The following is a 27,137-nucleotide window of genomic DNA, read 5'->3' as shown; positions in this document are numbered from 1 at the left end:
ACCGGGCCGGTGTCAGCGGGATGTGTCACAGCAGCGGTGACCTGGTCCGTGGCCCTGGGTTCCCAAGTAATGGTGGGGAATGCAATTAAATGAATAGTTCGTGATGCCACCTGTGGTGCTCGGCAAGTGAGGTGTTAGACCGACGCTGCAGACAGGTCCTCTGGGACAGATAGTGTGGTGCAGCAATGATGGTATAGCCCTCCACAGGCAGGGCTGTTGTCCCAGGGCAGTGTAGGTGAAGTGACACTTAGATGGTGTAGCGTCCGGCGTAGGGGATGTAGCAGTGCCAGGCTGGCGGACACAGGAAGGAATGGAGGACACCAGGGCATGTAGTTCCAAAGCTTTACTCACAGTCTGTAGTGCCCGCTTCCGTACCGTGTCCTCCGGGTGAGGGACCCAGTCAACCTCCAGGCAAGATGGAATGCTCCCTTCCAACACTCCGCCAACTTATGTGCCTTTTCTGAACGTCTCCTCTATAACGCCTTTAAGTGTGAAGATCTCCTAGTACGGAGTTACACTGGAGTTCCTCCTATCAGATGTTCCCAAGAACTCTACTTGCACGGCAGACAGCTGTAGCCTGCTTCGGAGACTCCTTAATCCTGAGTCCTGGCTCTCTATCTGTGTTGCTGTTGTGCCCCCAAGTCTTAGATGGGAGTAGTGCATTTACAGCCCACTACTCCACCGGTGTCTGCTGCAGAACCATTAGTGTCCATACAACCTCGGGGACCGGGCCCCGGCCTTGCGCTTAGAACTTCTAGGCAGGGTTCTCTCCTAACCCACGTCCTCTCTGTTCTCTTTCTCCTTCGTTCCGTACTAATCTCTCTTTCTTATGGAAGTTCAGGTTTCAGTTCTACATCTTTCTCCTTCTTTCCTTTCCTGTGCCAGCAGACCTGGGTCACTCAGGCCTGCTGCAGCACTCCTTCCTCCATCCCTCTTCCAGGGATCCCCACTCCTCTCCGAGTGGCTTCTTTCCTCAGACTCTCCGACTGACTGACTGACCGACCTCTAATCCTAAACCTTCCCACTCTTTTATGTATCATCAACTCCACCCACCTCCCAGCACGTTTAGTGTTCCAAGCAGGGAACTACCAAAGGTGCTCTGCCTCTCTCTAAGCAAGGAGCCACAATGTGGTTTTGCTGAACTACTCTATTGTGTGGGGTGCGAGTGTTGGAGCGTGGTCAGAAGTTCCCACCTTACCCGGATGGTGGGGCACCACACCTTAGGAGAAGGTGCAGTACGTCTGTAGCGACTGAGCCTCAGGGGCGCCACAGTAGCAATACGGGCAACTCGGCGGTCATTGAGCAGGCACTGCAGCATGTATTAACACGTCTTTGCCAGGCTGCCCAGAGGCAGCAGCAAGCTGTGGTCGGTGGGAGGTATATCATCTGGGTACTCTGTATCCCCCTAGTCATGCTCCAGTGATGCCCATGAGCAGATCTGAGTGCCACCCTGCTCTGAACACTGTTGTTCCTTCTCCTTCTCTTCATCATCATCTTCATCCTCCCAACCTGTCCCCTGGCTTTACAGTTGGGCACCTGGCCATACAGTAACCCACCCTTCGAGCCATGTGTGGATGAAAGGCCTGATAACGGTGTGAATTGGTCCTGCTCCTCTTCCTCCAGTGCCACCTCATTCATCATGTTTTTAATTGTTTTTTATAGCAGGCAAATAAGTGGTATAGTAACGCTAATGATGGCGTGATCAGAGCTAGCCATATTAGTGGAATATTTGAAGTAGCGGAAGACAGCACACACATCCTGCATGGAGGCCCGCTCAGTGGTGGTGAAGTGTTGTTGTTCTGCAGAGCGACCCAGCCGTGTGTGCTGCAGTCTCTCCAGCATATGCAAGGTGGAGTATCACCTTGTGGGTACGTTGCATAGGAGACGGTGAGTGGGAAGTCAGTAGTGACACTGCAGCGTTGAAAGTGCTCACTCGCTGCCTGCACTTTCAGCAGCTCTGACATGTGTGATTAGTTTTTCAGGAAGCTCTGTACCACCAAGTTCAGCACATGTGCTAGGCAAGGGATGTGCGTCACACCAGCTAGGCCCAGAGCTGCTACGAGATTTCACCCATTATCGCACACTACGCGGCCGGGCTTTATGTGTGGTGCAAGTCTTACTGTGACTAGATGAAGAGGCAGTGAAGAAAGCAAAAAAGAAGGAGGAGGCAACCTGAACATAAAAATGTCTGACAATCCTCGGTGGTGGTAACACATGACCTACAACGCCTTCCTCTTCTGTCCCAGCCGTCGCTACATTTACTCGGTGGGCAGTTAGGGAGATGTAACGTCCCTGGCTGTGTTTACTGGTCCACATATCGGTGGTTATGTGGACCTTGCAACTGATGGAGTTGCACAGTACACACCTGATTTGGTCCGCAACATGTTTGTGCAGGGCAGGGATAACCCGCATGTAAAAGTTGTGGCGTCTGGAAACAACATACTGCAGTTTTTTAAAACTATCCCTCTCCACCCACCGGAATGGCAGCATTTCAAAGGTCAGTAATTTGGAAAAGCTACAAAAATGTTTAAACACAAATTTTAATGTAACAAAATAGGTAAAAAGTCAAGGGGGTGAATTCTCTCACAAGTCATGGTATACTGTATGTTGTTTTTTGGAGACTGTTAACCTTGATGTAAAATATATTATTTCTCCTCTTTTGCAATGAACCATGGACTATCTTTCTTGGTAAGGAACATGAAAATACAGAGCAGATGTTGGCTTTTAATTCTGAGGCAGGTCACACAATCACCTTTGATATATTTATTCACAAACATAGCATTGTTCACAACTGCATATAAATAAACCTGGCCCACAGGTCTGATTTGTGCTGTAGATCCATCTACGCAGGGATAATTAGAGCTTTATTTACTACAAGCCATTTAGTTTGTGTAAAAGTTTCATCTGGAGCACAAGTATAATGGCGCTCCATAATGAGGCAATGTGAATGTGCCCTCTGGAGAAATGTTACAAAATATGCAATACATAACATGCCATTTATTATCACTCCATATTGTTTTCGAGGCTGGATCACAATTATCCTTAATGTGTTTTATAGATAACTGAGCATACATATATTGGGCTGTAATTGCCCCTCTGTTATTTACATTTACTGAAATCAAATAGCATCAATCTAAAGTACAGATATAAGAAAGAAACGTGTGTGATCCCAGTGACAATAGAGAAAAAAGTCACCATTATCTTTATACCTCATGATCATATACTGCATAGGAAATAAATGCCATTATCTCAGCAGAGTTGTCGACTATTTACTGATAATTATAAAATTATGATGTTAACAATCATAATAGGTGGTTGGGTTGTGGCGTGCCGCTTTAAAGATATATAGATAAAGTACTGTGCAAGTGTTTTAGGAAAGCAATCTCCTCTGCAATCTCCTCTGCAGTAGACAAAGAGCAGGAGACTGCAGAATGTGAGGGTCTTGATTCCTGCATAGCAAGGGCAGAAATCTGACTCCTAACATTACCCCCCTCCTAGGGCCCCCCCCTCCCTGAACCTTCCGACCCACTAGCCTGTGCCCGACAGTGGCATAGGTCCCAGACTCGTCCAAAGGCGAGCCTGATGTCCTGTAGGTGATACAGACAATCGGGACACACGGAAGGCATCAGAGGAGGTGAGGTCACCAGGTTTCAGAAGGGACACCCGGGAGATGATGGGAGCGGGAGTTACAGTGGAACGCCGGCGTGTATCGGAGGCCGTCGCCACACTCCATCTGGGAATGCTATCCCGCGCACAAAAGGTGCATGCCCGAATGAATCTTTTAACGTCCCGAGCCCTGTGCGGCCACCAATACGACCCGGCCAGAAGTTTTGTGGTTTGCATATAGCCAAGGTGGCCGTCCGCATTGGACGCGGGTGCCCACACGAGAATCTTAGGTCTAAGATGAGGAGGAACAAAGGTCTCATCGAGCGGCGCAGACTCCGACCATTGCGGAACGCTGTCCTCCTGAGAGGCAGTGTGTAAACGGTGACAACCGCAAATGGAATCTTGAGCCAGGCGTGTCTCAAAATTGGCGCAAGACACCTCCATGGGCTCTGGGGGTTGAACCTCTGGCTCGGGCAGCTCTAGAGGCTCAAAAAAGTTGGGAGCCGGAGTAAGTCTCCGTTTGGAGTGAGCACGCTCCATACCGCGCTCCGAAAAACGGAGGTCAATACGGGTAGAAATGGCAATTAGCTCTTCCAAACTGGCAGGAATCTCTCTAGTAGAGAGAGCATCCTTAACGTGCTCCGCTAGACCTCTCCAGAACACAGGAATAAGGGCCTTATTGGACCACTTCAACTCGGAAGCCAGTGTCCGAAAACGGACAGCATACTGACTAACCGAGAGGGATCCCTGGGACAAAGCAAGCAGCTGAAGAGAGGTTTCGTGTGTGACCCGTGGACCGAGGAAGACTTGCTTGATGGCTGCTAGCAAGTGAGCAGCGGTCCGAATCTCGGGGTCACCACGCTCCCATAAAGGCGTAGCCCATTCCAACGCCTTGCCCGACAGTAGGGAAACAATAAATGCCACCTTGGCCCATTCCATAGGGAATTGCTCAGCCAGCAGCTCCAGCTGAATTGAGCACTGGCTGATGAAACCCCTACAGGAGGAGCCATCACCAGAAAATTTATCAGGCAACGGGAGGCGGGTAACTGTCGGCGCAAGGGAGGACATGGACATACGGGCTACCGCGTCAGTAAGTGCTTTTACAGCAGCATCAGTGGCTTGCACAGCTGAGAGAGCCCTCTCAAGAGTGGCCATGCGACCCTCTAGCTGGCGAATGCACTGTAGGAGTTGCTGCTGTTCTGCCATCACTAACCAGACCCTGGCGCTAGTATAATGTTAAGGAATGGAGGAATGCACTAAATAAAAAATGTAAATAAAGTGCGTTCGCCGCTCGGGGTCCACCGTGCAGTAGGTGCAGAAACCGCTGCTAGATGGTGGCAGAGCAATAAGGTGGTAATGTGCACAGGGTTGGAGGTCACCCAGGTGCACCAAGCAATCTCTGTTGGACTCACAGAGCTGCACAAACAAAAGGAAAATATAATGACGCTGAATCGGTTAGTGACACAGGAACTCAGCAACACACACGGGGTAAAAGGTCATGTGAGTAGCCCTAGACAAGGCACTACATCCGAACAGACCTACCGTAGATAACCGTGCGTATGGCGTCGCAACTGCGGACGCACAATAATACTGCAACTGCAGCGCGGCGAGAACAGTGCCACGGAGAAACACCGCTATAACGCTGGCACGATGTAGGACGCTAGCAAGTGTGTTTGTGGAGCATAAGCGCGCTGACGCTGGCGCAGAAGCTGGCTAGAACTCAATCCCTCACACATTCATATTATCCAAGGAATGGGGTTTCAAATGAGTCATTCACCAGATCATGCATCCATCAACATACACACAGCAGCAAGTATGACTATACTAGCGCATGGCGTAACAGCCATGCGCGCTTTTTATAGCAAACGGGACCTTCCGGAAGTCTCCAGATCTCTGAGCTGAGCCAATGGAATCTGGAGCAGGACCTGAGCACCTGACTCCCGAACTCCAATGGGAGATCGTCCCATGAGCATGCTCAGAGGATGGAACAAAGGACATAGCCTCAGGAGAGAGTTGCTGCAAAGCAATCTCCTCTGCAATCTCCTCTGCAGTAGACAAAGAGCAGGAGACTGCAGAATGTGAGGGTCTTGATTCCTGCATAGAAAGGGCAGAAATCTGACTCCTAACAGGAACTATGTCCATGATAATTTTCTATTTTAATCATTAACTTAGTAGCTTTTTGTTATCAATTAAAAAATACAAACACTTCTATTTTTGAAACATTCTTAGTTTGCAGCAGTTTTCCATATATAAATATGGTGCAAAGTAAGAATGCTTTCACCCATACTATAGTCATGATGGTACCGCGGCAGACGTGTCAGGAAAAACTGGGGACAATGTCAGAGGGGCAGACGGGAAGTAAAGTTGGTGTCTTTATTTTTGCCCAGACCAAATCAAACAATTACCAAACAACTGAAAGGTGGAAAACGATTTTAATATAGCTGACTAAAAACACAATACAAATAGGGCTAGGTTTTTGGACAAAGCAAGAGGTTTATAAACTGGTGTACAGCTCATAATTAGCACCACAATGTACATTACTGTTCTATAAATGTTACCTAAATGAAATTGCAAAATTTGTGTTCTTTATTCTCAACTTACAGGAAAATATAAGTGCATTATGTATGGTGTGCAAAGTAGTTTTATATACATGTTATCACACAATGGATCTGCCATTAAAAAAAACATAAACTCCATAAGAGTCAGTAGAGAACAGCAAACAGGATGCAATAAAAACAATATTCAGATACAAACATTGAATATATAACATGGTTAGTTCCTATTGAAATAAATGGGATCTGATCTGCAGGATCCTGCATAGTATGAGGAGTCGTGCTGATCCAGCTCTGTACACTGTTTACATTTGTGGCCAGAGATAAAAGGTGATTGGTGGGGGTGATGGGTGTTGGACCCCCACTGATCTGAATTGATGACCTATTTCACAGGGTGGGCCATTTATATGGATACACCTAAATTACATGGGAATGATTGATGATATCAACTTCCTGCTTGTGTCACATTAGTATATGGGAGGGGGAAACTTTTCAAGATGGGTGGGGACCATGGTGGCCATTTTGAAGTTGGCCATTTTGGATCCAACTTTATTTTTTCCAATGGGAAGAGGATCATGTGACACTTTAAACTTATTGAGAATTTCACAAGAAAAACAATGGTGGGCTTGGTTTTAATGTAACTTTATTCTTTCAAGAGTTATATACAAGTTTATGACCACTTATAAAATGTGTTCAAAGTGCTTCCCATTGTGTTGAATTGTCAATGCAACCCTCTTCTCCCACTCTTGACACACTGATAGCAACACCGCAGAAGAAATGCTAGTTTAAGGGGGTCAGATTCCTTGTAGGAATGCTCGGACCTGACATCCATAATGTGTTGGTGCACCATCTTGCTGGAAAAACTCAGGGAACGTGCCATCTTCAGTGCCTAAAGAGGGCAACACATCATCATGTAGCAATTTCAGATATCCAGTGGCATTGAGGTTTGCATTGATGAAGAATGGTCCCACTATCTTTCTACCCCATATACCACACCATACCATCAATTATGGGTGTCAGGTCCGAGCATTCCTACATGAACAGTTTCCTGGAAAGTGGATTGGTTGTCGTGGGCCAGTTGAATGGCCACCAAGGTCTCCCAATCTGACCCCCTTAGACTTATCTTTGGGGTCATCTGAAGGCAATTGTCTATGCTGTGAAGATACGAGATGTGCAGCATCTGAAACAACGGATATACTGGAATCCTGTGTAAGCATTTCTTCTGCAGTGTTGCTATCAGTGTGTCAAGAGTGGGAGAAGAGGGTTGCATTGACAATCCAGCACAATCGGAAGCATTTTGAACACATTTTATAAGTGGTCATAAACTTGTAAATAACTCATGAAAGAATAAAGTTATGTTAAAACCAAGCACACCATTGATTTTCTTGTGAAATTCTCAATAAGTGTGATGTGTCACATGACCCTCTTCCCATTGAAAAAACTAAAGTTGGATTCAAAATGGCCACAATGGTCACCACATATCTTGAAAAGTTTCCTCCTCTCTATACTAATGTGCCACAAACAGTAAGTTGATATCACCAACCATTCCCATTTTATTTAGGTGTATACATATAAATGGCCCACCCTGCAGGTATATGCATCAGCACACTGCGATTAAGGCATAAAAAAGTGAGGTGCTTAGTTAACATTTTCTTATTAAAAATCATAAAAGCCATCCAACCACGCCAACATGACCTCAATTTGGATGGTCTCTATCTCTAATGACACCTTTCTATGTGCTCAGCCCAGTTTCCAATGAAACTCGGAATGACATAGGAACCAGGCTTAGCTCGTAATGAAACCTTTTTGGGTAAGATGGGTCCACACCATTCAATGCAAACTGCAAAGAAAAAGGCCAGCACACCAGGTATGCCATTTTTGTTTTTCTATTCTAGGAATATGTCTTCAATATCCCAATAGGGACTTAACTAGGATGCTAACATCTATATGCAAGTAATTACAATATTAATCTATTCACTGTGAAGTGATGTACTGTATAAGAAATGCACAGATACACACAGTTGGATTGTTTTTAACAGTGAATACTTGAATTCCTTTTAGGAATATGAACAAACCTAAAATGCATCATCAAACAATAAAGGGTTACGTGTATTACAACGTCCATCTTTAAAATGTTTTGTTCTCCTAGAACAACTTGGTTTATTATTTTAATCCTTCTACTTTTACTAAATATTACGCCTGTTCTTACCGAAAATAAAAATAAATAAAAGTAAGCAAATAATGCTAACCAAGAGCTGCTGGATTTCTGTAAGATTTAGTTGGGTGATTTAAATAAGTGGCATATGCCATTAATATTACGTTTCACCGAGAGGACACTGCAGTTAAAAAGTGAGGCGTACTACAATTTTCCACAAGAGGATTAAATATTTGCTGGGGATTTAAGAAGCCAAACTCTCAGCAGTCAGCTGATCACTGGTTACACCCATCACTAGTTCATCAGAGCAGGTGCCCAAGGACCTCAGATGGACGACAGGTCCACCCTCTAATGTTTGGTGTCTACGACTGACATTACAGAACCATTCAATGAAATGCATACATTAGGCAATTAAATAGAAGTGACAATTATTTTACATACTATACTATATACATTAGGTAACATCACAACTTCATCTTGTATACCATATGATAAAATAAAAGGGAGGAGAGAGTACCGCTGATGAAGGCTGGGTAACACCGAAATGTATTGGGATTTTTAATACATTTTTATCCATTTTTTTGCCTTGAGAGTGCCTGGATTGTTTCCTCCTAACTTCATCTTGTAAAATGCCACATAATACCATTGCGAAATGTACCGGATTTTCTTTCTGACCCACCGGGAGGGAAGAGATTAATTTTTTTGAAGAAAGAAAGCTGGATCTTCCACAGGAGATGACGCCATTTACAACCTTGCCCGGACATGTGGAATAGACGCCCATGTAATTCTTAGTTCATATTTCATCCCATGTGCAGATTTGATGAGCAGCAGTCTGCAGAGTTATGAGCTATGATTCCTACTATGGACATCAATGGCACATGAAAAAGAGGAATAGAAAAAAATGAAATATTTACACTATATTATGGTTATTAAACTTTTTAAGGATCTAGTTTAATGGACTTTGATGAAGATAACATTTCCATTCAAAGAAATTGTCCACTATTCAGACAACCCCTTCTTAAATACAGCCATAGCAGAAGTAGTTTCACCACCCACCCCACCCCACCTTAAGCCACTTTATAGAAGCCACAATTCTTAAAAGCTGTGTACAACCCTGTCCTCTCTTATTTGATGTCCTCTATATGATATCATAAATGTCAGAACACTGACAAATACTACATACTGTTTCTATACATAGGAGGCAAGTTGTGGCTGGAGGTCCTCTTTAAAGAGGTTGTCCACTACTTTGGCAATCCCTTCATAAACACTATATTCTGCAGTGTAAAATAAAAATAGCTGTGTTTTGGGTCAGAATTTGGTCACTGTGTCAGTTTTTACCATCAGTGTTTCACCAGTGATTTTCCTATATGAAAAAAAAATAAAAATTGCAATTGCTGGATGTAGCAGACTCAATTGATAAAGGTGAAGGCAACACGGATGTAAAATACTGATAAAACAACCACTCACACATCTACCAATTCATGAAGGGGACCGTCACCTAGTGTTAGAATTGCACATGGATAAGGCTTGTATATGGCACTAGTCACACAAATAAGTGATGTGCACAGTATCTGGTTTATAGCCTATTAGTGATGCCCATACTATTAGATCAGGTGGGCTTCACGGTAATCTATAAGTGCACTCCACTGGGACATTGATGGGCTTGGCTTCATCCTGCACAGCAATGAAAAATGTGCAGGAAATTATAAATCATATGAATAAGTTATTGGTCAATATTTTGACCAATATACATAAGCTCGCAACCCACATCAAGGGTCCTCATTGTTTTGCGAGTCTCTACACTGTTGGCCTTGTAAACCAGGATACCTGTCACTGCGGGGTGCACTTATATGTTTCCAGTGATTCTGAGATTGTTTTTTTTTCATGACACACTGTAATTTATGTTAGTGGTAAATTTAGATCAATATGTATTGCATTTCTTATGAAAAAATATGAACTTCTTATAAAAAAATTTTGAAAAATTTTCAATTTTCAAACTTTGCATATACGATACACAAACCAGATAATCATACCATACAAACTAATTAATAAACAACATTTCCCATATGTCTACTTTATGGTAACACTATTTTTCAAATGTCCTTTTATTAAGATGTTAGAAGGGTTAAAATTTAGGAGCAATTTTTTATTATTTCAAGTTTACAAATCCTATTTTTTATGGATATATTCAGTTTTCAAGAGACTTTGAGCGGCCTATATATTGGAAACCCCCCCAAAATTAATACTATTTAAACTCTGCCTCTCAAATTATTCAAAACTCGTTTTAGGAAATGTCTAAATGATTATGGCAAAGTGGAAATTAAAAAATGAAAACTTAAATTTTTTCCATGTAAAATATCGATATAGCCTCAAATTTTTCATTTTTACAATGGGTAATAGGAGAAAATTACCTCCATATTTTGCTATGAAACCTCTCCCAAATGTGGCAATATTCCACATGTGATAAAAAACTACTGGTTGGGCACATGGCAGTGAACGGAAGGGAAGAAGTGTTATTACATTTTTGGAATGCAAATTTCCCTTAAATAAATTGTGGATGTCATGTCGCACTTGCAGAAACTTCCTACAACAGACCCCATTTTGAAAAAATAGTCTCCTCATTCAAAATTCATATAGGAGTGTGGTGAGCATTTTGAAGCTACAGGTGCTTCACAAAACTTTTTAACATTGGGACCTTAAAACAAAAAATTGTTTTTTTTCCAGTAAAATGTAGTTTTAGCTCTAAATTTGTCATCTTCAAAAGTTGTAATAGAAGACAATGAATCCCACAATTTATTATGCAATTTTTCCTGAACACAGTACTACCCCATTTGTGATTGAAATCTACTGTTAGAGTGCACAAAAGGGCTCAGAAAGGAAGCAATGCAATTCGATTTTTGGACCACATGTTCAGCTAGAATAGATTGGGGGTGCGATGTCACAATTGCAGAGCCACTGAGGTGCCAAAAAAACCAGAAACCTCCTACAAATGACCTCATTTTGGAAAACAAACCCCTCAAGGAATTCAAACAGAGGTGTAGAAAGCATTTTTAACCCACAAGTGCTTCAAAGAATTTATAAGACTGCTTGTGAAAACTAAAAATTTACTTTTTGTTTCGTTCAAATAAAAATTTCTGAAATGAAATTTCTACAAATCACAATCTCATTTGTAGTTTACACTAGTGTTTGGGCACATGGCAGGGCAGGGCTCTGAAAGAAAAAAGAATCATTTGGTCTTAGGATTGTAAATTTTGTTTGAATAGAATGTTGATGACATTTATGAAGTCACTGAGTTGTCACATCAGAAAAAAAAACAGAAGAAACCTCACAGAAACTACACAGCTCAATCAATTCATCTAGGGATGCAGTGAGTTTCTTTAACCCACAGGTGCCGCTCAAACTTTTGTAAGATTGTTTTATTTGCTTTTTTTGTGTGTGTGTTTACTCCATTTAGTATTTTCAGCCCAATATTACAAAATTCTGTCAGGCACCTGTGGGTTCAAAATGCTTACTAAGCTCCTAGATGAAATCCTTGAGCAATGTAGTTTCCATGAGGGTTTTTGTGGGGTTTTTTTGCTGAACCTACAATATCATCAAACAAAATCTGAACACCAAAAGCCAAATGGTACTCCTTCCCTTCCTAGCCCAGCTGTGTGCCCAGAGGTGTGCAACCACATACAAGATATCACCACATTTGGGAGAAATTGCATAGTTTTGGGGTTTTTTTAAACTAAAAATCTGTAGCTAATATAACATTTTAGTGATTCCCCAACTGTCATTAGATATAACTGTTTGGCCACACAGAATCATTCACTCAATCACTTCTATAACGCAATAATAATGGGCGTTATTTCTAGAGCATCTTAGTGCCCTAATAGCAAGATAAAGAACAAAAGTGACCCATGCGATGACACAGCATTTGTTCTTAATTATGCCAGATATATATTTAGTAGGCCTAGGGACATAGGCCGTTGTACATATGAGCCTAAACGTTGACTCTCGAATTGATTATTGTGTTAATATCTTTGGAGGACAAGAGCGCAGAGTCATTGAACAATCAATGTTTTCTAATATGTTGATTACCCATTGTATACAGTTCATGTACCTTGTTGACCTGCAAACAGTGAAGGACAAACTGTGCAGATTGATTAAATACTCAAACAATTAAAGTTGACCTCATCCCACCTTTCCCCTGCCCTGTGAATAATGACTGAAGGACAGATATGGGTATAAAAAGGGACCTTTATCTTTCTGCAAACAGACTCTACAGAACAGCAGCCAGGGCACAATGGCTCCAACCTGAGGGATACAGATTTGAGATATTCTACAATATGCCAGCTTAGGGGACCATGGCCCTAGCTGGAGGAATACAGATGTGCTTCATTGACCGTCACTGAACCCATAAAAAACGTTTGGAGAATCCAGGTTGGGACATTCAGGTCATCTGACCACCTAAATCACTGCACTCGCTCATCTTCCTAAGTTTGCCGCAATCTCCTCTCTGTGGGTGCCAACTAAAAGCGGAGTGCTAGTGATTGGGGTAGTAGGCTCTGGATGCCCCGAAGTCACAACTGCTCAAATACCTGCGAGCCAGTGGAAGCATGAGACTCCTCAATTTGCACCATCTTATATACTTACTGGGACTGTACTCTATGTTATTGTCTGTTGGTGGTTCAATAAAGTATTGCCACATTGGTTTACCCTCACCCTGTGTTGTCTGAGTAGCATTATGCCCACGGTGAAGGATAGCGGGCGATCAGAGGGATGAGCCCTGGTCCCTGCGTGTCTACACAACCCTATTTTGGAAACTACATCCCTCAATGAATTTATCTTCGGTTGCAAAAGAGATTTTGGCTCAATAGGTGTTTTCCAGAAAGAAAAAAAATGCAATGGATGTGTCAAAGTGAAAACTGGAAATATTCCAGCTTAGTAGCCATTACATTGTGCCCAGCTTGTACTTCTGGAGACACACATACTCTAAATTGTTAATTGGACTCTCACCCACTACAGTAATCTCACACAAGTGGACAATAGCTGCAGTCTAGGACACTATGGGGTTCAGCAGACATTTGAATTTAGGAGCACAAATTTCACTGGATTTTTTAGGGAGCCAACTCGCTTTTCCAAAGCCTGTGAGCTACCAGTAAAGTGAAAATTCCCTATGTATTTCCATTGGCAGATATTGGACCTGAGTGGTTGCTTGTATTTTGTGGAGTGAGTTAAAGTTTTTATTGGAATCATTTTGGGATACATCATGTTGATTGTTATTAAGGCTCAGTTAACTTTTACGACTCAGTGTCCATCTTTTTTGGTATGCACAAATTTTTGGCTAACCACAGTTTTATGCACTAGAAAAATGTCTAAAAAGCTGGATACCACCAGATTAGCATCTAATCTGACTCCATCTACCTCATTATAGTGAATGGTCCCAGTTTTATATGAATCACAGTTTTGAAGGATTTAGATGGAAACCGATGTAAGTGTCTGGAAAAAATGTGAAACAAGGCTTTGACTGATTTTGGAACTTTTGAACACTAAAAATATTATTTTACAAAATATAATTTGTTTTTGCAGGGCCATAATATCAGAGCTATAACATTTTATTTTTTTACTTTTTTGCCTAGAGAGCCAAATAAAGGATTGCTTTCTGCGGGATGAGTTAATGTCAATGATACTATTTTCTTTTTACATATGACCTTTGATAGTTTTTTATTCCATTTTTTTGCTGGTCAGTATGATGAAAAAAAATACATTTTTGGCTTGTATTTTTATTTTTTTAAAGTGCTTGCCATGCAGAATAAATAATGCAACTGCTCTAAAGTTGCAGTTGTTCCGGATGTGGAAATACCAATTATGTGTATGTATTTTTGTTTTTACATAAAACGTACTTTGGAGTGGAGAAAAAGATTTTCATTATTTTTTGTGTGTTTTTTTTAACATTTTTCCAAATTTTATTGCAATTTTTTTTACAATTCAAATCTTGAATATTTTACACTTTGATAACTGATCTCATGCACTGTAATACTCATGTACTGCAATGCATGAGACCTGTCAATTTTGAACTGACAGCCTGTTAGACCCTGCTTAACCAGGAGTGCAATGGCAACTATCAGGACCCTGTCCTCACTCCTGTCCTACTATTTTTTCTTCCCTATAACAGTTATACCTCCTGGCACCCATGAAAACCTATATGAATACAGAAATAAAGAGTATTATCTAAAGCAATGCTCTTTATGTCTGTAGTCCACTTATTAAGACATATATACAAATATACTGCCCTCAATAAAATGGTTAGGCTTATTTGTTTGTAAAGACAAAAAACTATACCTTATATATTACTTCATTCCAGGATACAGGTCCTCATATAATGGTGGGGATCCACTGAGCCAGTGGACATTTATAGTATGATCATGATGCTGACTGGAGACAGGAGATCTGAAAAGTAAAAGAAATCAACAAGACAAAGATCCCAACTCATAGGGCTGATGTCTGTAAAGCGCTGTGGAATGAATGGCGCAATAAAAGCGACAATAATAAAGAAATAATGGCCGATTTAGTAAGATCGGTGTTGTGTACAATGAAGGGCTCGCTGGAGTACGATGCATAAGAGCCACTTTATGAATTTGACCCATCTCAGTGGCATGGGTCTCCATGCACCTCACCACATATACCATTTCTGGAGTAAAAAATATCGGCACTTTTGTTGAATTTGATGGGTGCCCTATCCCGCCCAACCACAGCCCTGGCTTCACCCACCTTGGCGGATTTGCTTCAAACTGACTTGAAAAATTTTTGCACAACTCCACTTTACAAAAATAAATTATCAACTTTTGATATCGATTTAACATAGTTTTCAGGCAAAAACACTTTTATAAATTGCCTCTATAGTGCGACATAATGCTCCTGTTTTTATGATTCACAAGTACAAAAAAAAAACAGGAGATGGTAGAAACAAAGAGAAGTGGCCAAAACAACATGTTATATAAAGATTCTGTCTCCACAACGGGGAGAAAGCTTCAGAAGGGTCCAAATGAAAACCGCAACAACGTTTTAATTCAGATTGACCACAGATTACTCATTTATTTCTCATTTATTGTTAAAATCTACAGCCTAAATTGACCTGCTACAGTTTTAAAATCTACACCATGGGTCCGTTACCACTGCATTTTTTTCTTGCAGTGTTATGGTAGAATCTCACTTTGCATCTACTTTAAAGGGCTGGTCGAAAAGTATACCCAATATTTTCCTAAATGCCTATCTATTTAATGGAATAATCTAATTACTGTATCTAACAAATACTTTTAATTAATGATTCCCTTTTTTAAATACAGGTGCTTCTCACAAAATTAGAATATCATCAAAAAGCTAATTTATTTCAGTTCTTCAATACAAAAAGTGAAACTCATTTTATATAGAGTCATTATAAACAGAGTGATCTATTTCAAGTGTTTATTTCTGTTAGTGTTGATGATTATGGCTTACAGCCAATGAAAACCCAAAAGTCATTATCTCAGCAAATTAGAATACTTTATAACACCAGCTTGAAAAATGATTTTAAAATACGAAATGTTGGCCTACTGAAATGTATGTTCAGTAAATGCACTCAATACTTGGTCGGGGCTCCTTTGGCAGAAATTACTGCATCAATGCAGCGTGGCATGGAGGAGATCAGCCTGAGGCACTGCTGAGGTGTTATGGAAGCCCAGGTTGCTTTGATAGCAGCCTTCAGATCGTCTGCATTGTTGGGTCTGGTGTCTCTCATCTTCCTCTTGACAACAACCCATAGATTTTCTATGGGGTTAAGGTCAGGCGAGTTTGCTGGCCAATCAAGCACAGTGATAATGTTGTTTTTAAACCAGGTATTGGTACTTTTGGCAGTGTGGACAGGTGCCAAGTCCTGCTGGAGAATTACATTTCCATCTCCAAAAGGCTTGTCGGCAGAGGGAAGCATGACGTGCTCTAAAATTTCCTGGTAGATGGCTGCGCTGACTTTGATCTTGATAAAACACAGTGGACCTATGTAGTGTCGGTGGTGGGGTGCCGAGCTGGGGGGGGTGGTCCTACTTTTGTACCGCGCAGAGATGATAACAGAGACTCGATGAGGCAGATTCTGGGTGCAACAGGTCCAAGTTTATTTCATTACTTGCCGTCCGCCTGACGGCCTCCGCAGCACACCGCACGTTTCTTCACTTATCGGCCCTCCGTTTCCAGAGCCGTTTACACACCGTACTTTTACAATAGGGACGTACATATGCGTACTGTCCCTCCTTCACTTGTTCGACGCTCCTGACAGGTCCGCCACTGTGGCCGCCCTAGGCCCAATAACCAACAGCGCTTTCACTGGTCAGTCGTCGTGTCAAATACGGTATATGGCACTCACTGCCTCGTCTCTTCTGCGGTATCTTTCTGTCAGGACCACCCCCTGACGTTTCCTCTCCTCAGTCCCCTTGGTCGGATTCTCCTCAGGGCACACAGACTGGCGAAGTCCTCCTGTCACCTGGGCTCCCCCTGGGGACTGGAACCTTCTGGAACCCTCCCTCAGAATTTATATCTTCCCCGGTTCCTTGAAACTGTCACTAACTGTCACCACGCCCCCATGACCAACGGTTTCTAAAGCCCTAAGCTGCTGTAAAGTCCTTTACTCACACTCCACCCTGCCATCTAATGGTCATCCCAAGGTACTGCACGTCCACTACACTTTTCTAGTTGTTTCCCACTGTAATCACTGTCTCCTACCTACACTGTGCAAACCTATCTTTCTTCACTCTGACTAGTCCGTCCGTCCGTCAGGTCACCTTCCCTACACTCCCCCTTCCTTTGTCCATTGTCGTCCTCGACAATCGTCATCCCTGCCTTCGTCGTTCTGAATCTACACCTACATTCTGTTGTCGGACCAGAAGTTGAGCCAAACCCACTATCTGCGGGGGCCGAACCATACTGGGAGCACTATGCTCTGAGCAGCCTACTGCTACTCACCAGCGCGCACGCCACATGACAACGTCTTTCAAATTGGGCAAGGTACACCCGTATTCTCTCTACGGCGTGTATCTTTCCCCTACTCTCCCCTACTGTTACCTTTCACTATCCGGTACGCCATGATCGAGGCCACTCACCTACCAGATCATTGCCGGCGCCCGCCTTTCCTTCTTCAGGGGTGTCCGTGGTGTTGGGGACCTGACCTAGGACGGCTGTCTTTCTCACGTCTTCCCATTCATTTTCCTTTCTTTCAATAACATGTCATGGTCGGCGTCCCGGTCTCCCAGACCTCAACTCTTAGATCCCTACCGGATCTCACACTTTCCTTTGGTCCCGCAGACCTTCCCTTAACCCGGACCTGTTGCATTTTACTTTGCATATTATACATCATACAACTTTATAATAGCACAAGTACCCATTTTTTTATAATTTTTTTTTTTTCATTTTCTCTTACTTTTAAAACCAAAATATAACATAACATTGCATTTCCTCTTTCTTCCTCCCCCCCTTCCTTGGACCTGGACACTCCTCCACTTTTCCGTATCCCCGTTCTGTCAGGTAAACATATTTTCGTATATAAAGAACATAGAAAGAAGAAAGAAAGAGAGAGAAAATAGTTGCATCAGTTAAACAACAACAAAACTTTTTTCTAAATGCAACTGTCCTTATAATCTGCACAACGGTGCATCGAACTCCTGACAGTCTATACCACTCTCAATGGACAGAGGTGAGGGCTCCACGGGGATACTGAGGGTGTCCATTCAAGTCCTCTTCTTTTCCATGACGGCCTCTCCTTGAGTGTGGAGCAGGTTCCACACTTCCTGCTCCCGGGCCTTTTTCTTCCTGATCACCTCCGCTTCCCACACGGAGGGAACAGCACGGGCCCTGGAGTCCGGTGGGCGGGACTCCGCTGAAAAAGACCGCAAGACAGAAACGGCCGAAGATTTCTGCGGCCCAGCAGCCGCTGGGGTCAGGTGGCAAATGGGGAGAACCGGGTCCTCGGGGGCTGGAATCACAGGGCCCGCTAAATCGGTCGCAGCCAACTCCAGCAGCGGCATAACCGCGGCCTCAGGACAGGCCGCATCCACTACTTCCAACGGAGTCGGAGTAACGGCCGATTTCAACAATGCAGCTGCTATTAGCAGGGAAAGCGCAGCAGCATCTTCTTTGGGTGAGCTCTGCACTGGTGACTCCGGGCGGGGTAGTTCGGGGACATGAGCGGGGACCTCGCTCAGCTCTGCATACACCACGGGGCCCGTGGTAACTAGGCCTTCCGGTGCGCAGGGGGCCGCGTGCTGCAGCAGAATGGTGGGGGCCGCTTGCGGAGGCACTGGTAGGGCCGGGGGTACTCTCACCTTCCCTGGCGCTGCGGCCTCCGTTCCATCATCACGCGGTTTCCCCCGCAGCCTCCGTTCCTTGCTCCACTGTCCTGCGGGCCTTCCCTCCGGACTCGGGGGCTCCGCTGAGAAGTCCTCTGCCGGTATTGGTGGCAGCCGTTCTCGCTGACTCCCCTCAGGCTCCGCTCCCCGGCTCAGCATCCCGCTGCCTGCCCGTAAATCTGAAGATGACTTCTGGTGCAGCTCCATCTCCTGCCACCATTGCCACTCTAGGCAGCCAATGCCCCGACACCCGCAGCATCTCATACCGTTGGTTGGGCAGCACTCGAATGGCGTCAGACAGCCGCAGCCAAGTTTTTCTTTTGTGCCACTCCCTCTGTGAGGTGGGGTGTCGGCAGGCCTCTCCACCCACCTGTCAGGGTCCAATATAGGGAAGCGTCGATCTCCAGGCACATACTGCTTCTTTTTGGGGTACGTTGGAGGGGGTCCCAGTCCATTCTGAACAACTGCAAACACCCGGACCTCTCCTCTGCGCTGAAGCAATACCGTCATACTGCACAGTACCTGGTACCGCCCCGGATCCTCTGCTGGCCACACAGATCCGACACAGCGCTCCCAATTCATATTCCACAGGTAAGTCATTTGTAATCCACAGGTGTTTATAATCCATGCAGCATAGTCCAAGTCCTTTTCCATTACTTGAGGCAGGTCTGCCGCAGAAGATGAGGTATTAGCGGCGGCCATCCTGCCGACTACGCCAAATGTAGTGTCGGTGGTGGGGTGCCGAGCTGGGGGGGGTGGTCCTACTTTTGTACCGCGCAGAGATGATAACAGAGACTCGATGAGGCAGATTCTGGGTGCAACAGGTCCAAGTTTATTTCATTACTTGCCGTCCGCCTGACGGCCTCCGCAGCACACCGCACGTTTCTTCACTTATCGGCCCTCCGTTTCCAGAGCCGTTTACACACCGTACTTTTACAATAGGGACGTACATATGCGTACTGTCCCTCCTTCACTTGTTCGACGCTCCTGACAGGTCCGCCACTGTGGCCGCCCTAGGCCCAATAACCAACAGCGCTTTCACTGGTCAGTCGTCGTGTCAAATACGGTATATGGCACTCACTGCCTCGTCTCTTCTGCGGTATCTTTCTGTCAGGACCACCCCCTGACGTTTCCTCTCCTCAGTCCCCTTGGTCGGATTCTCCTCAGGGCACACAGACTGGCGAAGTCCTCCTGTCACCTGGGCTCCCCCTGGGGACTGGAACCTTCTGGAACCCTCCCTCAGAATTTATATCTTCCCCGGTTCCTTGAAACTGTCACTAACTGTCACCACGCCCCCCATGACCAACGGTTTCTAAAGCCCTAAGCTGCTGTAAAGTCCTTTACTCACACTCCACCCTGCCATCTAATGGTCATCCCAAGGTACTGCACGTCCACTACACTTTTCTAGTTGTTTCCCCACTGTAATCACTGTCTCCTACCTACACTGTGCAAACCTATCTTTCTTCACTCTGACTAGTCCGTCCGTCCGTCAGGTCACCTTCCCTACACCTACACCAGCAGATGACATGGCTCCCCAAACCATCATTGATTGTGGAAACTTCGCACTAGAACTCAAGCAGCTTGGATTGTCGCCTCCACTCTTCCTCTAGACTCTGAGACCTTGATCTCCAAATGAAATGCAAAATTTACTTTAATCTGAAAACAACACCTTGTACCACTGAGCAACAGTCCAGTTCTTTTTCTTGGCCCAGGTAAGAGGCTTCAGACGTTGTCTATTGGTCATGAGTGGCTTGACACAAGGAATGCGATACTTGTAGCCCATGTCCTGGATACGTCTGTGTGTGGTGGCTCTTGAAGCAATGACTCCAGCAGCAGCCCACTCCTTGTGAATCTCCCCCAAATTTTTCAATGAGAAAATGGAAAATGGTCTTAGGAGCGCAGGAAAGAGACTCAGACAAGAGATGGGTTTAAACCACAACGTGTTTTGACGGAGGATCCGTCTTCATCAGGTGGTAGTTAACTTCCACCTGATGAAGATGGATCCCCCGTCGAAACGCATTGTGGTTTAAACCCATCTCTTGTCTGAGTCTCTTTCCTGTGCTCCTAAGACTGTTTTCCATTTTCTCATTGCTCCTATCCTCCATCGGAGGTTTTCGGCTGGAGCTGCGGTGGAGACCTGACATCCTTGTCTGCCCCTGGGTTGCTTCCTAAGGGCTCCTTTATGACCGCTTATCACTGACTCTTACCCAAATTTTTCAATGGCCTTTTCTTAACAATCCTTTAAAGGCTGCGGTTATCCCAGTTGCTTGTGCACCTTTTTCCACCACACTTTTTCCTTCCACTCAACTCTCCATTAATATGCTTGGATACAGCACTCTGTGAACATCCATCTTCTTTAGCAATGACCTTTTGTGGCTTACCCTCCTTGTGGAGTGTGTCAATGACTGCCTTATGGACACCTGTCAAGTCTGCAGTCTTCTCCATGATTGTGGAGCCTACTGAAACAGACTAAAGAACCTTTATAAACACTTAGGAAGCCATTGCAGGTGTTTTTGCTAATTATTCTAATTTACTGAGATAATGACATTTGAGTTTTCATTGGCTGTAAGCCATAATCATCAACATTAACAGAAATAAACACTTGAAATAAATCATTCTACTTGTAATGATTCTATATAATATATGAGTTTCACTTTTTTGTATTGAAGAACTGAAATAAATTAAATTTTTGATGATATTGTAATTTTGTGAGATGCACCTGTACTTCCTCTTTGATGATGCTTTGTTTGAAAGTACTATAAAAATATTCCAACAATCACACTCAGATATTGAATATACCATTGGATTACACCAGACAGGGCTTGTATTTTTGGAACGAGTGCTCGCCATTAAAAAATTGGATCTCACTCAGACCAATGTTATTCAATGGATCAGTTCAAATGAGCAAGTTTTTTCACTGACTGATTCTGTGTGTGAAAAAAAATGCAGGATGTGCAGTTTTACTATGGAAATCAGATGAGATTCACCCATTTAAGTCTATCGGTACGAGAAAAAAAAAATCGGAGCCACTGCACAGCTTCCAATATTTACAGATGCATTACAGTTCTGTAACACTGGAAACTGTAAATGGTCCTGTAAATGATTAATAGCTGCTGTAAAAACAGATTATATACGGATGACAAGTAAGAAAAAAGCATCCCATTTTTCTGGATGAAATGCTGAACTATTTTTTAAGGTAGGCTCGCACGACATTGTGAAAAATCATTCAGAGCTTCATCCAGAAAAACATATCAGTAAATATGGTATGCTATACTGTGGCATCTGATTTTTTTAACGGATAGCACTCAGACCAAAATAACGGTCGTGTGCACGAGCCCATACACAGAATAACTACACAGTAGGTATAGTTCATAGCAGCGGTATTATTCATGTTGTCAAAAAATATGAACACTATTTGTGGGATTTTTTATATCTACTTAAAGACATGTATTGAGTTAAAATAATTTTGCATTTGGGCTTCATTAAAGGGAATCTGTCAGCACAATATGTGTGTTCATGCTTCTCTGCGAAAGATATCATCTACACCTTTACTGAAGGACTCTATTGCCCCCTGTCAGTCAAGTAAAGGAAGTAGGTGTTGGGGGGGAAATAGAACCAAGGAGGCAGAAGCTTGGAAAGTGTTCTGATACACCCTGTAACGCTTACTGTAACGTTTCCTAGAGCGGACCCTCAGTTTCACAGTACCCAGATCCTCCTGGGCGAGCTGATCTAGTGAGACCATGGAGATACATGGAGCGTGAGGAGCAAGCCCAGGGGGTCTGACACCATGAATGCTGGAACCAATGGAACCAAGGGTCGGCTCTTAGGAGAAGGGAACAGGGACAGAGCAATACAGGAAAATGGGAAGAGATGCAGAAATGATAGGCCAAGGACCAGGGACCGTGGAAGAACAGGGAGCGGAGATGGCCTGGAGTCCAGGGATCCGAGAACTGCAGAGAGACAGAACAAAGTACGGTGAGGTAAAGACACAGAGGCAGCACCCTGAGGAATGCAAGAGGACCTGAGGTAGCCCTAGTACAGAGGAACCTAAGGAAGGCACCAGGGTCGGCACAACAATAATCAGGCGCTTCCTCTAACAGGAAGTGGCCTGATATACCCGGTAGCCGCTGCCCAAAGTGGGCAGTGCTTCCGGGACCAAACAACCGGACATTATTAAATTCCCGGGATAGCGCGCGCCCGTGACCTAAGTGGGATGGTGCGCCTGCGTGGAGCCCGAGATCCCCAGCGCGACTGAGGACCCAGAAGTGCCGGCAGGACGTGGCAGGGGACCCGGTCAGCGGGAGAAGCGAGGTGAATATCGCGGCCAACTACTTTAGTAACACGCCCAAAGCACTTAAGCTTAATTTGTGATGAATTAAAAAAGGGAGCAACAGACTGCATCAGTAAAGTTGTTGATGACATTATCGCTCAGAGAGCAATATGACTATGTAGACAGGTTTATTTCTGGAGAGGACAATGTGATTCGTGCTTACAGATTCCCTTTAAACATTTTGTACCATTTGGGGTTTTTAGGCTCTTTGTTTCCTTGCACATTGCTGACTTCAGAATGAGTGAGGTCATTTTGATAGGAGTTGGAACTGTTTTTTATGGATTTTTCTGAGCGCCTCTCAACTAATTTATGACCATATCAAAGTTCATCTCAATCGTTGTGGTCTGTGGCATACATCAGTATAAAGGAATTCTAAAAAAAACAGCACAGATAAGAGTTACAAACTCTTCTTCCGTACAGGCTCGCAGATGGATTCCCAATTATTCTTATTCTGCAGTCAGCAATGGGACCAGAAACAAAGAGCCTGTAAAAGACAAATGGTCCAAAATTTGCACTAAAACCTAATTGGAATTTTTGCATATTTGTTTAGCTCAAAATATCTGCATTTAAGTACAAAAAAGTCGCTAAAGGTGTCAATTTTCTTAAACTTTCCACACTTTCGCAGTGGTTTCATGTTGCTGTCTTAAAGATGACTTTGCTTATTTTTTTAGTAATTGCTTGATAAATCATTACGTGAAATGAAGCATTTCAGTGAATTAATAATTGACAGCTCTATGGTAGTCTGTTAGCGTTATCACATTATATCTTGTTTTCTTGTATGGATTGCAGTGTATGAGGTATGCTAGAGTTCAGACAGTAGATATCAAATGTAAGACTACGTAAGGGGACATAAAATATGTCCTGTTAACCTGAAATGTCATAAAAGCCAGATTAGTTGGTGCCTGACTAATATCCTAGGTGAAATCAACATGAACCGCAAAACCTATGAGTGCCAGATTTCCACAACGTCAGCGGAGACGTGTGACAACTTATCTCTGAGATTGGGAGCAAGGACCTGCTCATTCTCAGGACTATTTAGGATCCTAGCTCTGGGTCCTCATGTGGTCTTGCTTTAATAACCATTAATAACTGCTTGGCACCTCATGAAAGATGAATTATGGGACAACCTATATATATAGTTTACAGTTACTGCTGTAAAATGCTGACTACAACTATTTATATCCAATTAAACCTTTTTGGCACAACCAAAGGAGATGGAGGTGATGTTCACAAAGAACATTTGCCAGTATCTATAACATACGGTGGAACTAAAAATCTGCCACAGAAAATTTGGTCTGATGGGTGGTCTAAGGTGTTCTTTTCCTTGCATATATAACACTGAATAAATGCAAACCCATAGATAAAAGAACAAAATGAGCAAATACCATGTAGTAAGTAAAAAGTAATAGTGCACGTAAATAGCATAAACTACTTCGATAACATTGTTTTGATCAAAAACTTAAAAACATCCCACCTCAACATGATGGACCCCAATTGGGATGGTTTCTAACTCTTGTAGTTTACCTGACCACGTTTCAACAGACATCAAAATATATAAGAGCAGAGTAGGACCTGGGTCCTAACTGTTCAGACACCTGCCTGTGAAAAGCTATAGAAACAAAATGAACAGCCCAAAAAAGGTGAAGTACAAAAAAGTAAACCACAACCAAAAAAATTGAGCCAGAGCATATGTCCGTATAAGTGGAATGCATAAGTGTGCATTTACAGTGTGGCTATTTTTCATATATATGTTATATATGAGGATATAAACACTGAATAAAGGCAGAAAAGTTAAAAAAAAAATCAATATTTTGTGTCATAGCAACCAAATGGACATGGTACACACCTCTCATGGTCTGGAGATGATGAAGACTCTTCATCTTCTATAAATGCTGGATTTTCCAAGGGGTAGATACTACAATACTGAGGTGGATGTATTGGTGGGATTATCCCATTAACCACACTAGCACTTTGATTACTGGAGATAGGAGGAGAAGCATTTGGACTTGCTGGTAGGACATCATGAGTGGTGTAAGGAGGAGGAATATACTGTACCACAGTAGCACCATGAAAAGTGATTGGCTGATTAATTCCAGTGAAGACAAAGGACTGTCCAGATGAGGATTGTTCTGGCTCCACAGTCGTTTCATTAGTTCTCCTACAAAACTTACAAGTAAATATCTTAAATCTACATACAGAAATCAATGCAAAGGTCACACCGACTGATAGAAGAATAGGACCCAACAGTTGACTCCACTCAAAACCTTGATTCCCGTCACGTCGTATCCATCCCATTACCGTAAAGGTGATTCCAACCAGTCCTAAAAAAAGTCCAGAAAACAGTAAAGTTGCTCCGGCTTTATCCCTTTCATTAACCTGCACATCAGGTTGACTGTTGACTGGATATGGAGGAAGTGAAAACACATTGAGGGAGAAATCATCCACTGGAGGATTGTTCTGTTCCATTATGAAAAGCCAGCTGCCTCTTCTTCCATCCAGGCTAGAAAGAAATCTTTTGCAGCCTGCAGGGGTAAAAGTTCAGACGGAATCCTACGAGCCTTTGCTCACATGATTACAGCACGTAAAGGATAGACTTTGATAGCAAAGTATAAAGGTCTGAGCAGTGGAGCTTAAATATAGCAGATAAATATATATTCCGCAGATAGACTGAAGAGAGTGCAATTGCTCATTGCACACAATGCATGTAAATTCTGCATGTTGTAAGGAGGCTAATGGCCATATAATTGATGGGAGGTATGTGTCGCAGAGATGGTTACTCCCTACTAAAGTATTTTGCCTTAATGCACGTGAGCATTAAGATATCATTTAGTGCACCTGGTTCTGGGTTGCGGGTAGCTATGAGAGATGGGCGGGTCAGGCTACCCATATACCTCACATGTGGGTGTGGTTACAGCCTACATAAGGAGGCTGCTGTTTGGCACATGGTCTGTGACTGGAGGTGTGGAGACCTCCATTATCTGTGTGCAGAGAGGCAGGGGAGGGCTGGGCCGGGTGGCAGAGAGGCATTTGCCCCCCGGGCCAGTTAATCAGTGTCAGACAGGGCCACGCCGCTCACCCGCCCGCCCCGCAACCACAGCATGTACATTACATGATAGAAAACATAACCGCGGCCACGCCGGTGTGGCCCGAGGTAGTGGAGAGGAGAGTGAGCAGCCGGCCACACATAGAGCAGACACAGCGTGAGGCGGGACTCAGTCACTGCTCTGACTGCAGGCTAAGACCATGTTACCATGGCAGCCGGAGGCGCACTGGAATTGGTCACATGATGAGGGCCTTCAGTGTATGCAGGACTCTGCTGTGCTGCTTTTCATTGTGCTGGATGAGGTGAAGTTTCTGTGTGGGGTCAGGAGGGGTTTACAGGGTGGATGTAGCAGAGCCGTGTGTGTACGAGGTGTACTGAGCAGAGCCGTGTGTGTACGAGGTGTACAGAACGGAGTCGTGTGTGTACGAGGTGTACGGAGCGGAGCCATATGTGTACGAGGTGTACGGAGCGGAGCCATGTGTGTACGAGGTGTACGGAGCGGAGCTGTGTGTGTATGAGATGTACGGAGCGGAGCCATATGTGTACGAGGTGTACGGAGCACAGCCGTGTGTGTTTGAGGTGTACGGAGCGGAGCCTCATGTGTACGAGGTGTACTGAGCGGAGCTGCGTGTGTATAAGGTGTACAGAGTGGAGCCGCGTGTGTACGAGGTGTACAGAGCTGAGCCGCGTGTGTACGAGGTGTATGGAGCGGAGCCATTTGTGTACAGAGCGAAGCAGAGCCTTGTGTGAATGGGGTGTACTGAGCGAAGCTGCGTGTGTACGAAGTGTACGGAGCAGAGCCGTGTGTGTACAGGGTGTATGGAGTGGAGCCGCGTGTGTGGGGTGTACGGAGCGGAGCCATGTGTACGAGGTGTACGGAGCGGAGCTGCGTGTGTACGAGGTGTACGGAGCGGAGCCGCATGTGTACGAGGTGTACGGAGCAGAGCCGCATGTGTAAGAGGTGTACGAAGTGGAGCCATGTGTACGAGGTGTACGGAGTGGAGCCATGTGTACGAGGAGTATGGAGTGGAGACGTGTGTGTACGGAGCAGAGATGCATTTGTACGAAGTGTATTGGGTGGAGCCCTGTGTGTACA

The 27,137-nt window shown here is 44.0% G+C and overlaps 1 protein-coding gene across 2 annotated transcripts; it reads right to left on the bottom strand.

Moving 5' to 3' along the window:
- Positions 1 to 7,659: 7,659 nt before the first annotated feature.
- Positions 7,660 to 25,521, bottom strand: TMEM174 (transmembrane protein 174). Of its 2 annotated transcripts, none has more exons than XM_073584063.1 (3): positions 24,845 to 25,521; positions 14,641 to 14,748; positions 7,660 to 9,169 (listed from the first exon to the last, which is right to left on the bottom strand). In XM_073584063.1, exons 1-2 carry the CDS (start codon positions 25,462 to 25,464, stop codon positions 14,649 to 14,651), a joined length of 720 nt encoding a protein of 239 aa, XP_073440164.1. In that variant the 5' UTR covers positions 25,465 to 25,521; the 3' UTR covers positions 7,660 to 9,169; positions 14,641 to 14,648. The 2 variants fall into 2 exon arrangements, with proteins under 2 accessions (XP_073440164.1, XP_073440163.1); XM_073584062.1 differs by having other exon boundaries at positions 7,660 to 9,172; positions 24,845 to 25,520.
- Between the last annotated feature and the right edge of the window lie 1,616 nt (positions 25,522 to 27,137).

This window comes from Dendrobates tinctorius, unplaced genomic scaffold, assembly GCF_039654945.1.
Source record: "Dendrobates tinctorius isolate UK_male_01 unplaced genomic scaffold, ASM3965494v1 ptg000083l, whole genome shotgun sequence".
Lineage (NCBI taxonomy): Eukaryota > Metazoa > Chordata > Amphibia > Anura > Dendrobatidae > Dendrobates > Dendrobates tinctorius.
Note: the sequence above shows the minus strand (reverse complement) of the source record. Positions and strands in the feature narration are given on the sequence as shown.

Bases quoted from the DNA above. Each gene is read 5' to 3' on its own strand.
- TMEM174 (XM_073584063.1), bottom strand. From the start codon at position 25,464: ATGGAACAGAACAATCCTCCAGTGGATGATTTCTCCCTCAATGTGTTT. The intron at 14,749-24,844 runs GTGTGTACCATG...TTTACTTTTCAG, and splicing joins TCATCTCCAGACCATGAGAG to ATCTCCTGTCTCCAGTCAGC.